Source organism: Bombus vancouverensis, chromosome 2, assembly GCF_051014615.1.
Source record: "Bombus vancouverensis nearcticus chromosome 2, iyBomVanc1_principal, whole genome shotgun sequence".
NCBI lineage: Eukaryota > Metazoa > Arthropoda > Insecta > Hymenoptera > Apidae > Bombus > Bombus vancouverensis.
The window spans coordinates 1,982,144-1,999,737 of record NC_134912.1 but is presented as its reverse complement, the minus strand read 5'-3'; the positions used below and the strand labels follow the sequence as shown (position 1 = coordinate 1,999,737).

General features: G+C 34.5%; 1 protein-coding gene across 1 annotated transcript in view; it reads left to right on the top strand.

The window, feature by feature from the left end:
- Nucleotides 1–17,594, top strand: part of LOC117163923 (uncharacterized) — a 74,898-nt gene that overhangs the window by 39,388 nt on the left and 17,916 nt on the right. The window contains exons 13-14 of the mRNA XM_033346659.2: nucleotides 3,260–3,334; nucleotides 4,025–4,211. Of these exons, the coding sequence (XP_033202550.2) occupies nucleotides 3,260–3,334; nucleotides 4,025–4,211 (262 nt within the window). The remainder of the gene's footprint in view (nucleotides 1–3,259; nucleotides 3,335–4,024; nucleotides 4,212–17,594) is intronic.

The following is a 17,594-nucleotide window of genomic DNA, read 5'->3' as shown; positions in this document are numbered from 1 at the left end:
CATAAGATATTGTAACTTACGTACTGCCAACTCTAACAAATAAAATGGATTGTCTATATTTATTTCGGGATTAATTTACAAACCTACATTGTTTGAATTTTTCTGGTTTATTTATACAAGTACTACAACGCCTGTAAATTATTCAGCTTTTTTAAAATCCCTCTGTATATGGATCAAGTTTGAAATCGTTTTCATTAGAAAAATTAGTAAATTTGCAATGCTGTCTAAAATTTTCTAATTTTTAAGCTAAAATTTTTGTTTATTCTTTGTTTATTCTTTCAAACGCCAGATAAAGCATATTCTGGCCTACATTAACATTGCATGGCAATTTTATCTAACTCTCTAAAAAAAAAAACAAATTTCTGCTTTAGATTTAAAATGTCCAAAAAATGCACGTAACTACGTGTTCCACTTTCGCGAAAAATCGTAAACTTATTCGTGAAAAAAAATGCTCGAGGTGGATGCACGAATGCACGAATCTTCGCGAGAGAAGACATAAATTCGTTAGCGTTGCATAATTCGACGGTGACGAATACGGGCAAGTCTCGCCGGAAATCCGGTATCCATCGCGTGATCTCGTGCACTCCCTTATCTTTTCCCTTTCGTGGAAGAAAAATTCCAGAAGCCGCGGGATGCTGTTGCATGTTCGAAAGTGTTCTACCCGAGAAAATTTCGAAACGCTTCCTACGTTTACTTAGTTTATCACGCGATTTACGAGAGAGGATTTTCTGGCCGAGCTGACAGACAACTTTATAGTCGTTCCACGAGTTTTTCATGCGAGAAAAGCGATAGCTTCTTATAACGGAAATAGCTGTACGCGATTGTAAACGTAAGGGAAATTCGCTAACCGACAAATTTCGTGTCGTCTTCGTTTTCACATCAAGTTACTCACGAAAGTATTTGAACACTTACCAGAGAAAACTTATAAAATTATGAGAAAACAGATCACGTTACGTAAAACGTTTAAAATTTTCGTTTACATTATAATGAAACAACGCTATCGTAATTAATATTGGTAGGATTTGAAACTAATTTGAAAATGCATATGGAAGTTACAAGCTACACATTGCAAACACATATATATTTAATCAAAATTAATATATACTATGAATAATCATCTTTTACATAATGTATAAACATATAATACGTGTTAAATATGGTCCACTAAATATGTATCGAGTGGATAATAATTTAATATTGTGGATAATTGATTACGTGCTTTTGTGATCTTTGCAACGTGTATACTTGCATAAAATATCTTGTACAATTTATGTCCATTGTAAAAAGTATATTACTAATTAACAGTGGATTGTTGATTTTTATGAATTCATAGGAAATCTGAAAGTGCAACGTTGCACAAAATACACGCAATACAAAAATGTGTAAAACATCCCAAGCATAGTGCTTTCTTGGTGAATCAAACGGTTTTCCTCAGAGTTCCTAACTTTTTAATTATATTCCTAAAAATATTAATTTGTACAAAAATTGGCAGTTCATTAATTAATATACATCTTACGCGATCTGATAAAGGTATTATAAAGGTCTTGTATATTCTGGTATTATCTCAAATTTCTTCAAGTTTTTATTTTAAGTCTTTGTATATACAAATTCCTATATATTTCGTCTATTGCAAAATGATAACTTGAAATATTTAAGTGGCTCATTTTTTGTATATATTCCTCTCCTACTTTCTACTTTGTTTTGTCTTTAAAATTCAACAAACAATTGAATATTTTTTATCTAGTATTCGATAGTACCATGCTAAAGAGAAAGCAGATAGCTGATTTGTGATTTAATGGTTCGACATCGGTGAGATGGTTTTATTAATGCAGCAGCATCCCCGTTAATTAGAAATCAATTAACTCACCTGTCGATTATTCGGATACCTATTAATTAAACTCTCGATCATCTGCATGCATAATAACCATACCGATATTGGCATAATTAGACACTCATCGAATTGGTAAATCATATTAATACGTTCGACGCTGAATAGCGTTAATTAATGTTAAGATCGATCATTGACTGAATTCTCTTTTTCTTATTTTTCTTACTTAGGTTTACGTATTTTTCCTTCTTTTAAACTAGCTGGCTTAACCAATCTAGATACGATTAACGCATTACGATGCTTAAATTCTAAATACGTGCTTGCTCCTCAGGCTACATACATATAATTACTGTTGCACGACCACTTAAAACCAATATTAATGATCACTTGATTATTGAGATCACGTTTCAGTAACACTCGCAACTGGATATTATTCGCGTGATTTAGATCGAATGCTACGTACAAGTTGGGACAAATAACCTGTATTTAATTTAATAACGCGTCTAAATTATATAATTGTTGCTGATTGTCGTAGACTTTGATTAATGTTCCAGTAATTGTTAGACATGTATGATGCAATATCGATAATAAGTAATTATTGAAATGATTATGTTTAATAGTCAAACATTTTTCATTTCTATCAAGATTTTGTAAATATATTTTAAAGTATTCAGAACCAGTTCTAACCTTTGATCCAAAAAGTGATTCAATGATCATACGGAGAAGCTATCAAATTCTTCTAACTAAAGTGTAGGTCTATTTCAACTAAATTTGTACACAAGAATAACACTGTTGCTTCAAAGATCTTAAACCAAGTCCGAATAATAATTTTATAAATTATGTCGCATTCTTATGTGTTTTCCTTTTCGTTCATACGACGAGTTCTACAAAATCGAAATTAAAATATCTTTTAAACTAATCAATATTCAATTATTTCACTTGGATAACATTTGCGTAGGCTGAGAAGATAATTCGAACTATGCAAAAAGGAACGTGAATTTTCATTTTAAAAAATAATGCAACTGCAAAATGCATATGCATCATTGCACTTATAAAACAAGTATGGTCGTGGAAATGTAGTCCTGATTCGATTATTCATCTTCTTCCTCCAACATTTCCTTTCGTCTTAAACGAAGGAAGAAATATAACTTGTCCAACTTGTATACACCTTGGCCATTAAATTTTGACAGCAATCGCAGCTATAATTCACAGCAAATCGTTATTCAACCTCGAACTCGATCATCATCATCACCACTAAACGTCGACAATTTGTTCTCGCGTGCTCTTATCTCATGTTCTCGATCTAAATCAAAGTGATGCCCAGCTCCGAGTGTTAAGATAGCGGGCGTTTAAATCAAAGCAGCGGTTGAACGCCGTGCAACCAGCAGAATCCAATCTGAAACCGGTGCTTACACTTGTTTTGCTATTTAGCCACGGTACTACAGAAGAAGGATGCTGATGTGTCCCGGAAGACCACCCCAGCCGATACCATCCACCGCTTATGGGGTGAGTGTACGCGATTTCTTCCTCTAGAATAATTTTCGTTCTAAAGACCCGTTCAGACATGGCCAGCAGTTTAGTCAAATGACAAGTAAGAAACTCAGTACTAAAATTTTAAGATAGCGGTCAGATAAATCGGTAAAAATAAATTGCTGGATATATCTAAATGGTTTTTAGGCATCTATAGCTGAGATGACCAGGTCGCTCGATCAAAACCAGAAGAATAAATTATTTCTGATTGGACGACTACGATGAAGATATGAGATGTTGGCACACTATCCACAAGCTGAAATGACACAGGGGAAAGGGAAATCGTCCGACTCAGCCAATAATAACAATGTGTCTGAATAGGGGCGTCACTGTTTTGTCCGTCGGTTAGTACGAGCGAACGATTCCTCTTTTCCCAGTGCCGTTTCAGCTTGCAGGTTACTGCCAACATCTCATCTCCCTAGAGTAAAAGTCGTTTCAATTTGATTGACACTGTGTTTACACGAGTGAATTTGAACAATTTAAAGTCGATCGGTTAAATCGTTCAATCAAAAGTTGCCTAATGTAAACGATGTTTAAAGGCCCTAAATTCTAAACCTTTAGTAGTGAGTTACTTACTTGTCTCGCTTGACTAAGTTACTGGCCATGTCTGAACGAGCCTCAAAGGAGAAAATAGAGGGAGAAGAAAATCACGAGCCGCATTTTCAGTGGCAGATACCGAGCGGATGCTATCTGAGGTATACAAGAATCTTCTCCGGGGCGTACGCTGTTCAGAACTATCGAGGACAGAGACAGGACGCTTATCAGGAAGCGAGGGCGGCTTATCACGAAGTTCATCCCATTCACGAGAACCAAGGTCAAGCCCAACTACCTGCCTCGTATCCCCTCGGAGACTGTAAGTTTCTGCATGTTTCTGCACGTTTCTACATGCTTTTGTCCTAGTATTACTCTCCCCTTGTTGTTCTATTAGATCTTTGGGTTCCGATTGCACACAGTTTCATGCGATTCGTAAGTTTACAATATTAAAGTTCACATTATTTACGTTCAATGCGGGAGAATCTCTACAATTTTTTTCTTTCACGAAGAATATTGAAAAAAAGATTTTTTCTTGCATTTACTTAAAAAGATGTCTAGAATATGCGTTAAACTATTGAAAAATATTTAAAAAAAAGTGTATGACATCATCGACATCGAGCTTGCTCTTCCTCGATAGATGTATCGAAGCCGCATTGAGTGCGTTAATTTTACATGATTTTGATAATTACCGAAATACAGATTCAGATTTCGTACAGACTTCTCGGAGTTTTCCACCTATTTCATCTCAGACGTTTTCAATGGAATCGAACGTGATTATAAGGCCTAATTATATTATTGGTCATTGTACCATCGTTTTATAAAATAAATATTGCATATTTTTAAATACAAATGCTCTTGACGTGTTTCATTGTCTTAAGTAGAAATTAATAATCGTAAGAATCTATCATAAATTTACTATAATATATGTTGCAATACAACGATGTTACACACATAAACACAAATAATCTTATACAGACACCTACACAGGCATTTGAACAGGACGCTTACACAGGTAATACTCACTACTGTATAGAGAGTGGAGTTCAAAATCTTTTAAGGGACCATGGGTCACTACGTACAGTCAGTCTGAGAGTGACTGGCTAACTGTCAACAATCCATAAATTCTTTACCTGCACACTTTGTTAATTATACCATATCACTCACTTATACAGGGTGGTTGGTAACTGGTGGTACAAGCGGAAAGGGGGTGATTCTACGCGAAAAAAGAAGTCGAAAATATAGAATAAACATTTTTCGTTTGAGGCTTTGTTTTCGAGAAAATCGACTTTGAATTTTCGCTCGGTACGCCGGCGGTACGTTATAACGGATCTCACTGTAGATCGTTGTCTTGATGGAAAAATTAAAAAAAAAAAAGAAAAAAAACCACTTTTTTTACGTGGGGAAATCTTCACCGACACCTTATCTCATCGCACGGGACGGGACAAAGGTGCCGGCGGATTTTTATCGGCTAAAACCCCACGGGCGGGCCTAAGGTGTACGAGTGACCGATCTCCGGGGGTACTTCCCAAACACTCATAGAAAGCAATACAAAACATTATAGGCAAGGGGGGGGGCCCCCCCACTTGCCCGTTGTATATACGTTCTAAGATGATATTTGGTTTTCCACCTTGGCTTGTCCAGGAGTGGTCTCGAACTCGCGACATCTTACTACCGCATACGCCCTTTACGAGCGTAGCTAGCGAACCCGCCGAGTATTTACTAGTTGTTGACTCATTATGTTCATCAAGTTGTCCTTATACTCTGGTATAAGAAAACTCTGGTCTTCAGTGTTGCTACAACGAACACGTGTTTTACAGCTGATGACCCAAGATGGTCACCTAAACCTCAAAATATAGAATAATAGAAAATATAGAATATATAGAATAGAAGATATAGAATAAATATTTTTCGATTGAGGCTTTGTTTTCGAGAAAATCGACTTTAAATTTTCGCTCGCGTACGCGTGCACGTTATCACATCTCGTTATAACGAATCTCACTGTAGATCGATGTCTCGATGGAAAAATTAAAAAAAAAAAAAAAAGAAATTTTATTCTATATTTTCGACTTCTTTTTTCGCGTAAAATCGCCCCTTTTCCGCTTGTACCATCAGTTACCAACCACCCTATATTTTAAATACATTTGGTCCTGTAATTCTGTTTAATAAATATCACCTAATATTATTTCAACATAAACATTGTGTCTTCCACAGATTATTTATCTTAACTTTAAGATTAAATTCTAACAATATATAAAGCAATATTGTGATTTAATTCTCAAGAAAATGATTAGAGCTTATACACCTTGTTCTATTTCTAGAAGATATTAAGTTAAATACACACCTACATTAAAACTTCCTTTTATTACTTTAGATAACTTAATGCTATGTAATGAAGCTATTTGCAGAGTGGCTTTATCAACATGCCGGGCAAGAATAATTAACTTACAAATGTACGAAGTCACACAAAATTCCAACACCATGTAATACTTGATTCTATCATTCTACCTTTTATAACTATTCATCAACTCGTTCATAAATTTGAAATGGGACAGTATTTATAATACCTGCGAACAATCTTCGTAATCGCGGTCAGAATTTCCATTTTATTCAAGTTGCAGAGAATTCTGTTGAAACTGTATTGCAAACATTAACTTCGTTCCACGTACGAATATTTCGCGGAAAACGAACTAATCCATTGCATCCAGTTAAATGGATGGATGTGTGTAATGTTTTCTCACAAATGTCGTGCTCCACTGGGAAAATGCCAAAAAATCCACTCGATCGACTGATTTAAACTTCTTTTTTTATTGCATTTTTTACGAGAATTAGACCACGAGGAAAAAACGGGAATTAACTTTTACAGGGACTTTTTCTAACTGTTGTCGCAGAAATATTTCAATGCGCTGGCTAAAACAAAGCAGGGGACGTAACGACCCCATTTGCGGTCGTCCTATGCACGATCGCGGAAAAATTAGTATCATTTGCGACTTGTGCACAACAAAGTGGTAACTGCTACTAACTGGTCCTATGAGACCAATTGTAGTTTACGTAGGAAAAATGTCACGGTTTTTACATCTATCGAAAAGAAACACAGGCTAAGACGTTAAAATAAATGTTCAGAAAATAGAATTGCACAGAGATTAATTTTATCAGAGATTAAGAACAAAATAATAAAACATATAAATAATAAAGAATTTCCAAATAATAAATAATACTATAGATAATACAAGCAAAAATCAAATGCCAAATCAAATTTGAAATGATAAATTTTATTGAAACGACAATTTATTTTAACAGCGTTCGAATTAGGAAATTCAAAAACTTATTAGGAGATATGTAAATTAGAATTAAAATAAAGGAATATAATTTGGAACGCATTATATTATGTGAAAGTATGATATGGATTTGAACAACATAAATAATATTGGAAATTGTATATGTATATACATACTATGTTTGCCTTATTTGTCACATTTGATCTTCTCATAATTATTTTAAAAATTCCAAGCTTCTACGTTTATAACATCTATCCTAGTCTGGTCTTCGAATTTTTATTTTATTCTGGTTTCAACAAACGAAAATATATTTAACATTTCCATGAAAGCTTTAGCATAAAATTCGAGACAGTTAGATGGTTTAATTCAACAAATGATCTCTTACTTTTTAATTTTTCGTTAAATAATTACCTCTTCTCCTATGATTCCACAAACTTTTGTTATATCGACTTGTTGCTATCATCAGAATTCGTTCATAGTATCGTTATAAAAACTAAACGTTCATAAAAATGTATCTGAATATAAAACAAGCTTTCACACAGTACTTATACAGACACAACGATATAACCCCTTTTTAGTTGAAAACATGTTCCCAGGGGAATACAGGACACAAAGTAATAGTTTCATTAGAATTTTAAATCCAGTATCTCTCACTGTATCCCGAGGATTCGATGCGCCAACAATTTCGACATTTTTTCAGTTCAAATATTTCGCATCCTACGACGAATGATATCGGTTCTTCCTTCTTTTCTTGCCTTTCTCCTTTCTCTCTTTCTTCATTATCACTGCATTTAATACAGTTCCAGTTCTGATTTCGTTGAGATTAAAGCAACTTGGAAAGAAATTACTTTCCTCTGTTTTTAAAGAATTTTCAGGGAATCATCGGTTCTGTCCAGTTCGACCTTTTTCTCATTCCACTTCTTCCACTCAGCCCACCATCTTAGCCTAGTTCGAAGCTGAAAATGCAGATAGTCGCAGCGAGCTCTTGGGACTTCCTTTCGATCCACGATCTTCGAAAAATCATCCATCTCCGGCAAGTGTTTCCCCTGTTTCTATCGATTCCCCCGCTTTCTCGTGTATTCCATGTCACGATATTTCTTTCTCAGCTTCCTGGAATTATTTTTCGTAGATATTTTTGAAGCATTCTTTATCTGTTCATGGATATGTATGTCTTATTTATTGGAATGCTTTTGTTTACTTGTTTTACCTACTTTTAGTTATTTTGGTTGTTCTATTTGTCCAAGTCTGTAATTAAAGGAGTATACTTAATTGTAATTTAAAGTCTTAATTCAATTGAATTCCGTAGCTATCAAACGCAGAATAAAATTAAAGCTGTTTCGATAAATAAAGAAGCTTTTACATTGATCAGTGAAATTAAAAATTAACTAAAAATGTTGGAGTATTGTATATATTATTATATACATATTTAATTATTGTATAATGTATTTCTCAGTTCAGCAAAATAATTTTACAATATTTAGGTGAAATAATAGTACGAATCTGTATGATTCACAAGAACGTGGAAATGTTTCAGTAAAAATTGATTTACGACTGATTTCCATTTCCAGATTACTTTGACTTATCGCTGCGTTATTTCATGGTCTTGATTTTTACTTACGGCACAATTTCCGGGAAAATGTTTCCCGCTCGGCCGCAGACAAGCCGTTCTTTTATTTAGTATCACGATACTCTCAGGCGGAATTAAAAAATAATTCTCCCTCGCGAGATTTCTCTGTTCTAGCTAAAGCGATCTCTTTCTTCCTTTTAGCCTGTGTTTTCGACTTGTTTTCATAATTTTTCTTACCTTGCTCTGAACAATCGTTTCCAAAGGTAAATAATGAGAAGTTTAATTTTAATGGATTTCGTTTGTCGCATTGAAAGCAATATTTAATAAATATTTTATGACGGTTTATCTATTGAAGAAGATATGATTGCTGTTGAAATGATACTGTAAATATTAGTTTAATTTATTGGTATTAATAGTGTAATATTTTTATAGTATCTGTTATAATGAATACGCTTTTTATAGACAAACCAGAACTTTGTAATTTTACAAATATTTTTTAATCTTCCACTCATGAACATTTTAAATAAATGCAAGATGTGTTTCCTCAAAAACAATCAAATCTCTTTTACTATTCCGCGATGAAAAGATTACAAGAAATAACGTTTCACAAGTCACACGTTTCACAAGTAAAATTTTGTTACTATCCGAATGTTTATGGGACCAACTTGCCTTTCGCTTTGATTTTCTTGGTACCTTAAAATTTAAACGTCAGTAGTTCTAACGTTAAAGCATTTGAAACTATTCAAAACGCTGTTCCTCGTTTATTATCATACCTAAAATCCACACTGGTATCACGAACATCCATGCAAATGATCTTAACTCTCGACATAAAAGCACAAGAGAACGTTTGTGTTTCTTCAGAGGCGACAGAAAAAAAAGCATCGCAACGACGTCTATTTGGCAATAGAAACGGAGTGCTTTCCGTGAACGATCTACCCCTTTACGCCACATTCTATTTTTCGACGCGAAAATCTGACGGAAAACGTTGAACAACACTCACACGTATACGTGTATATGTATATATACAAAAACATGGGTAGTCGGCTGCGAAATGAAAGAGTGCGAAACCATTGTGCATCGAGTGGTTCGCTGACTGCACTTGGCTGCTACGCTACGCGCGAACCCGCGCCGATGGTTTCGCGCGTATCGTGGCCACTTTCGTGGCCCCATTTCCGCTTTGCCACCCTTTCAACGCTGATTTTTCGCCGATTCGCACGTTCCACGATCCTCGATCAAAAAACAAAGATTCCCTAAGAGCGAAGAGCCTACGTAAGAAGAACCGAGCTCTGGGTGACGCGACTTTTGGAGTTTTAGGTATTGAAGTTGGATCTTGGAATTTATTTAAAAATTCAACCTACACTTTCTCAAAGAATATTAATTAAACATTGCAACTGCTAAAATATTTCGAACAAATCAATCTTTCCCAAACAATTACAAATCCAACACGTCATACGTACACTTCCAACTAAATCATTTAATCACCAATTACCGTACTTGATGCGACTATAATTAATTGACTAAAAGAAAAAATAATAGCAACTCTAACGATTACAACGTTCCGTCGTAAAATTTCACTCACAATTCAAAGAAACGTATGCAAGCGTTATTAAAAATAAAAGTCTCCCTTGATATACCCGAGATTTTTCAGTCACGTCAACCGAATACCCCGGCTCCCATAATTTTTCACGGCACATCGCGATGTGGTCGCGTCGACTTCGCCTCGAAGCGACAGATTACGTCGCGTTTCTCGTTACCGCTGCCCCCGAAGGCATGTTTTTCACCCAACCCTATATGAATATACAATCAGACGCGATCGACCTGGTGTCGTTGCCATCGCGGTATACAGATTAAATTTCGATAAAAAGGCATGGCCGCGAAAATCGACGTTGCCTATCTCTTATCTCGCCCTCTGGTCTGCCCTCGCTTCGCAGCTTCCGTCTGGCGTCGCGATGGCGTCCCAAGTGACTGTAATTCGTACGGTAATTACGAATTAACGAGCGCACTCGGGCACACAGGGCGGTGTTAAATTGGTCCCGCGGAGGTTTCGCCGAAATTGCTAGCGGAAACACGACACATCGCAAGTAGCCCACGGGCGAGCAAATACGAAGCGAAATCGGATCGTGTAGTTTCATGGTTGACGAATTAGCAGCAAGCGTTTAGCGGATTCTTCGTTTGAAGGGATATGGGGTAGTTCGTGCCGTTTCAGATGCTTGATATGAGGTTCTCAATGGGTTTGTTAGATAATTAGCAGATACCGTTTTAGGTGAAGTAGAAGAGAATAGCTAGAGTAAAAGTTAAATGGCTTTTCGTGTTGCGATTTCGTGCTGTTATACTTCTTGTATTTTTCTGTTGTTTTGTGTTTATTGTTTCTCTTTCATGTTTTGTTATTTAATACATATATATAATTTTTACTGTTATAACATATATCTACAGGTGGTTGGTAACTGGTGGTACAAGCGGAAAGGGGATGATTCTAGGCGAAAAAAGAAGTCGAAAATATAGAATAAAAATTTTTCGTTTGGGGCTTTGTTTTCGAGAAAATCGGCTTTGAATTTTCGCTCGGTACGCGTGCACTTTATCACGTCTCGTTATAAGGGATTTCACTATAGATCGTTGTCTCGATGGAAAAATTAAAAAAAAAATTTTTTATTCCATATTTTCGACTTCCTTTTTCGTATAAAATCACCCCCTTTCCGCTTGTACCACCAGTTATCAACCACCCTGTATATATTGTATTAATATAAAAGTGAATAATGATTGTAAATAAAAATAATAAATGTATCATTTTTAAGGAAGTGGCAAAGAATAATGAAAAATGAACCTAAGTAGGTTAAACGGTTCTTATGTTTTTGTTTTTCTCTTTTTTTTGTCCTTCGAAATCATTTAAAGAGCATGTATTGTTGAATATATCTATTATATTATACTATAGTAGGTAATTAGGAAATACCATCTTAGTTGAACTGGAAGGGAATAGATGGAAACGAAGAATAAATAGCTTCAGTGTTGCGATTTCTCATTTTATGCTTGAGGGTTATTTAAACCTGTATTTACTTTATCGGGATATATTATATATAATATGTACCTGAGGACGGGTAAATTGGATGATTATCGTTATAACTAAAAATTCTACATTCCATTTTATTATCGAAAGAGAACAGAGATGTATGAAATTAAGTGGCTTAAACGTTACCAATTTTATCGGTTAATATCTATTACTTCGAAATAAAAAAGACCTTCTTTCCATTGCAATTTAATAATAAGATAAAAACTAGTAAAATCTTGTGATAGAATATATTTGGATAGGAATAACGCTAAACACCAAATGGACTTCGGAAATCCGTAAGAGGACAGACTGTTGAAATAGTATTTCGTAGAAATCCAGCAGCGATACAGCACGTATGGAGAAGGATTGAGAGGACTAGTAGGATGAAATTTTGAAGGTAGCTGAAATGGAATTTCGAAGGACTGTGGAACGGAATTCTGACAGGTTGTATGTTAGAATTTTAGAGAAACGAAGAATGAAATTTTGAAAGAAAGGAAAATTTGTCAGATACACAACACGTTTTCTCCATAAACATTCCATTTTCATAAATAACGAAATAAATAAATTCCAATAAAAATATAAAAAAGCATAATATAAAATAATAAATATCGGAATGTTCTAATTTTTGTGAAATTTTGAAAGAATTTGTATTTCAAATAAGGATAAACGTTTCTTTCTTTGATTTACCTTCGTATATTAGCAATGAAAGTTGAGTTTCTTTTTCAATCCCAGTGGAAATTTTCGATCCAAAAATGACGAACTCGATGGTAGATGAGGTTCTAACGGGAGATTCTGAAAATCAGGCCGTTCGCTTAGAGCCGGGAATTTCCCTGGTGGTACGCGACAGTAAAACTTAATTCCATCCATTATTTAATTTTATTTGAATAATGCCGGCAACTTGAATTATTTAAATTGTTTAAATTGCTCGTGAATGGCAATGAGCAACGAAACGGTAGACGAATTGAAGGAATGCGATTCATTTAAAGCTTGGCTAAACGCGATTGTTCATAGTCCTTGATTCGACCCCCTTGAAAGGATTTATCGAGTTGGGGAACTTCAAGTATCAAGTGTACATTAATAGCCCGAGATATTTGTTCACCGGCGTTGCCTTTAAGTTTCCAGCCGTCAGAATAATATTTTAAATGTGATTATTAGTCTTCGAATTTTATATGTTCATGCGACGTTTAAAAATGCAAAAATGCGTATAAAAATAAATTTCAGCAGATGAAATAAATCTTTATCTAGATTCTAGTCTTTTATTTGTATTCATAAAAGTATAAATTTGCGCAAAAATTGCAGTTTAGTTATTATTCTACGTATTTCTTAAATTTTTTTCAGAAATGTCAAAAGTGGTCACTTAAACTGTGGACTTTCTGCATTTATCACCTTTAAAAATTTAGAGAGAGAATGAATGATAGTTAAATTTATTTCTTTGTACATTATGCTTTCATCTTTTTTAACCATAGAACGATTAACATTTACGATCATATATTTATCTTCCAGTGCATGTAAAAGTTGAAATAAATTTTTCTAAGTCCTATAATTTTTTAACCATATTTGAATAGAATTTCATTTCTTTGTACAAAATGATTTCTATCGAACGATGTTATTGTGAAAGATAACATTGTACCATTACAAGACGGCACCTACTGATGAATTCCTGTCTTTTCTTTTCAATTACTGCTTTTGATAATGTCGTCAAATTTGGCATTTCATTATCTACATGGCAAAAATTGATGATTTCTGTCATTTTTAAGTAGATAAATTTATATAATACATTGACAGACTATCAAAAGGAAAAAAGCTCTATACCCAGTGGTAGGTCGTTGTATTCATTTCAACAAATGCTAGCATATCATGAATAAAAAAAAATACAGGGATATATTTTCAAAAATAACTTAATTTTCATATTTTCCTCGTTACTACGCTTATGAAAAAATTACTTGTATTAAATAACATCCCTCTATATACCAAACAACTCCTGTATAAACGCATACTCGACAACATTAATCCCTCTTGAGATATCCCACTGTCCTCATTTAAATGTAGTATTATTTTCGGTAGTCCTCAAGCGTGTTATGATGTTTAATACTCGAGCCTCTGAATTCTATGTTTATTATTTTGTGTTTACTATGAAGACATTCGAGAAATATAATTTTACAGATTAACAAGTCACAAAAATAAAAAAGACTCACAACCTTCAATATACAGTTTTGTACGGATTTCTCATATTTCAATTCGTCAATTTCGTTACAAACATTGGCAAGCAGGGGGTTAAATTAGGCAAAAAACATAAAAACAAGCGAACACGATCTTGGAAGGAGACGTGGTGAGGAGTGACTGGGTCGACCGGTAATTAAAACCCCCGAAATTTTATTTCCGCTCTCGCGGAGGACGCGACCAACGTGTATTCCGCGAAATCGCCCAGGCTGGGCAAGCAAAATGAACGACGAATAAACGAGAAACAGGCGACGTCGCTTGGATAATCCTTAACCTCGTTACGGGACTATTTCGTCCGAGTTTATGCAGAGTCGACGGTCGTTCGGACGGCACCGTCTCTTTTAATGAAACTGCTAAATTAACGTCGATCCGCGACGTCTTTACCATTTACGCGATACGCGAGAGTCGTACATGATTCGAAAGATTATACGAAGATTTTATTCTGCAGACCGAGTTCAATAAACGTTTCATAGAGCTGTGTCAATCGTTTCGGCAAATCAAACGATACACGTGTCGAGTTGTGGCAACAAGATCGAAAATAAGTTGTGATAAATTGTTCTCTGTTAAGTAGATTTATATTTCATTTAACCCGAGCTATCAACCCCACTTACATTTGTTAGTGTTTTGACACCCTAGTAATATGCCAGTTTGATAGATCAATCTTTTGGAATTCAGCGACGCTTGCCATGAAAATTGTGCAAACAAGATATTTCTCAATTAACAGGTATTCGTTTCGTTGTATGATGTTATGATACGCATTTGTTAATAATTAAAATAGACAATTATAGTAGCTTTTAACGGGAATCAAGAAAATTATTATCAAATGTATCTTCTGAACGATTTAATTATAAAAACTAGATTATAAGTAAAGAAATAAAATTAAAATTGAATCCCTTACTTTCAATATTTTACATACCTCTGCTTATTATATGCTTTCTGTACGTTTTTACACCTTTTAATTTCTCACGAATATTTAGCTGTAGTTATAATTTACGCACAATATAATCATAATTATAATTTTCGTTATTCTCTAGATAAAAATTGAGACTATATAAAAACCAATGAAATTCTAAATAAATCCTGACCAATAAATCCTAAAATATATTTACATTTCCTTCGAAAAATTAAAATTCATACCAATAAATCAAATCTATCCATTCCATTTATTGCGTAGCCAAGTCACGCGAAATCGAGTTTCATCGTTGTGCAAACATCGATCATAGCACAATCTAAACATTTTATCCGTCCCGACGCATATTACAACAACTTTTTTTCTCCTCTATCCGTTAGACAAATTCGTCACTGTAAATATATTGATTCGCCTCGTCCACAATATCATATATCGATCATAGAGATATATCATGAGCCAGTACATATTCTCTCAAACCATCGCTAATAATGTCTAGATTGCACATATTTATGCAAATTCATGTTTTTATGAACAAAATTAACAGAATAGGATTTTGTTAGAATTTTTTACTTACCTGTTAAATATTATAACGAGTACTGTACTTTGGCTATTTTACGTATAATCGGGGACAAAGGTAAATAGACAACTAGTGGAAACAGATGACAATGAAGTTTCGTTAACAAAATATCACTTGCACAAAGATGTAAATGTCAATTTCGATTGCATATCGATAAATAAAACTTAAGTATATGAAAGTAATGCCAGTTCGATTAAACTTCATTGATATTTACTTTGCACATTGCCGGTTCCCTATACATTTTTGCATTTTGAAATTTCCCTTAAGTGCATAAATATCCGCAATCTACTAATAACTTTGTAATTGACACTGCACTCAAGACTAATTAAAATAATAATTAAAAGTGGAGCTAAGGGGAAGAAGAAAAGAAACGAAGAGAAAGGGGAAAAACGCAAATAGGGAGAAAATAGAATGAAATAAAGGACGTGTTGCGAGGGATGAAAGGCCGTATCAATCCCCGGCGAGTTTCAGCGTTATCAGGGATTTAAACTTCATTACTTCAATGGCTTGGCAACATCGGAGTAATCAGCCGTGAAAAGTTTACAGATTCTGCGCTTAACTATCCGAGCTCCGGTCGTTTCGTGAACTTCTTCAGAAAGCAATTTCACTGTAGTCCGGTGCCGTCTATCGTAACACAACTACGAACAACGCGTGTATATACATCGTTCCATGATATTTCCTTCTTTTTCATTTTTTGTCTTATTGACTGACTGCTTTATCGTATTATGCCCGAATCGTTTCACTTTTCCGAGGATTCAGAAAAACGGATTGAACTGTACGATCGATCGTGCTGACACAATGGGACCTATAATTCGACCAACTCGGCATTGCAGTTTTATAATTGAAAATATTCGTATCCTATTGGACAAGACTATTTGTATGAACGTGAAACAAATTCGAGAGAAGTTGTAAGAATTTTATATAATTAATTGAAATAATAAATTGGTGTGGTTCAAATAATTTTTTGAACAGAAGGGTTAAAATAATTCTTATACAGGGTGGTTGGTAACTGGTGGTACAAGCGGAAAGGGGGTGATTCTAGGCGAAAAAAGAAGTCGAAAATATAGAATAATATTCTATATGAATTCTATAATATAATGTATTTTCGACATAATTAATATAATATAATTAGTAAATGATTCATGGTATACTTCTTCTTTACTTCTTATTACTAATTCTTGAATCTTTGTTACACTTTGAATCGTTGTTATAAAATCTGTTTACTCGTCGTCAGCGTTCATTATTCTTTCGAATTGCAGCGTGAAACGTTGCATATTCCACTTGAAAAATTCGGAGTAACCCTTACATGTGCAAAGTAGTAAAAATCTAATTACCATACTTTACGCATCCCTTGATATTATACGATTTTTATTTGAAATTTTTTTTCATACAACACACAGTTTACAAGTAATTTAAAGCGGTTGAGGCAGGTAAATCACTCTATTGGGAGTCGTTGGTCACCAGTTGTAGATTACGTGTTACACTTCAGTATAACAGGGTCTCGTTGAAATCGAGCAAACCTGCACATCATTTATACGAATGTTACTAACAAGAAAATGTGTGTGTTCGTTAATTCATAATGGGAATTCCTTTCATTACTTTTAATTACCTCGTAAAAGATAATTACAGGTAAAGTTGCATAGATATCCACAGTATAGTAATGACGAGAATGACTACACCAATAACCAAAACCAATAGTATTAGTCAAACATCACTTTCTTTCAATAGAAAGCATCTTATCCGAAAATCAAAAAGCGTTGAAAATTCGTGTTCATTGACTCCTTTTAAATCTCGTAAATATTTCCTATCGCTAGCTAAGTTTAGAACGTAACACGAAATCGCGCGACGTATATGACACGTTCTGCATACAAAGAGCGTATACCCACGTATAATAAGAAAATTTATGAATATTCCAAAGGAAAAAGGAATATGCGACCGTGCCACGATCACCTGTGCTTACGAAACGATCATCTATGCTTACGAAACGATCATGACGGATTAAACGGATTTTCCATGTGGCCGAGAAAATTTATGAAAGCATCGATAGTACTTCGATCACAGTTGCTGCGCCCGCGCTTGTTCAAACTTAAAACGATTACATTGTACATGG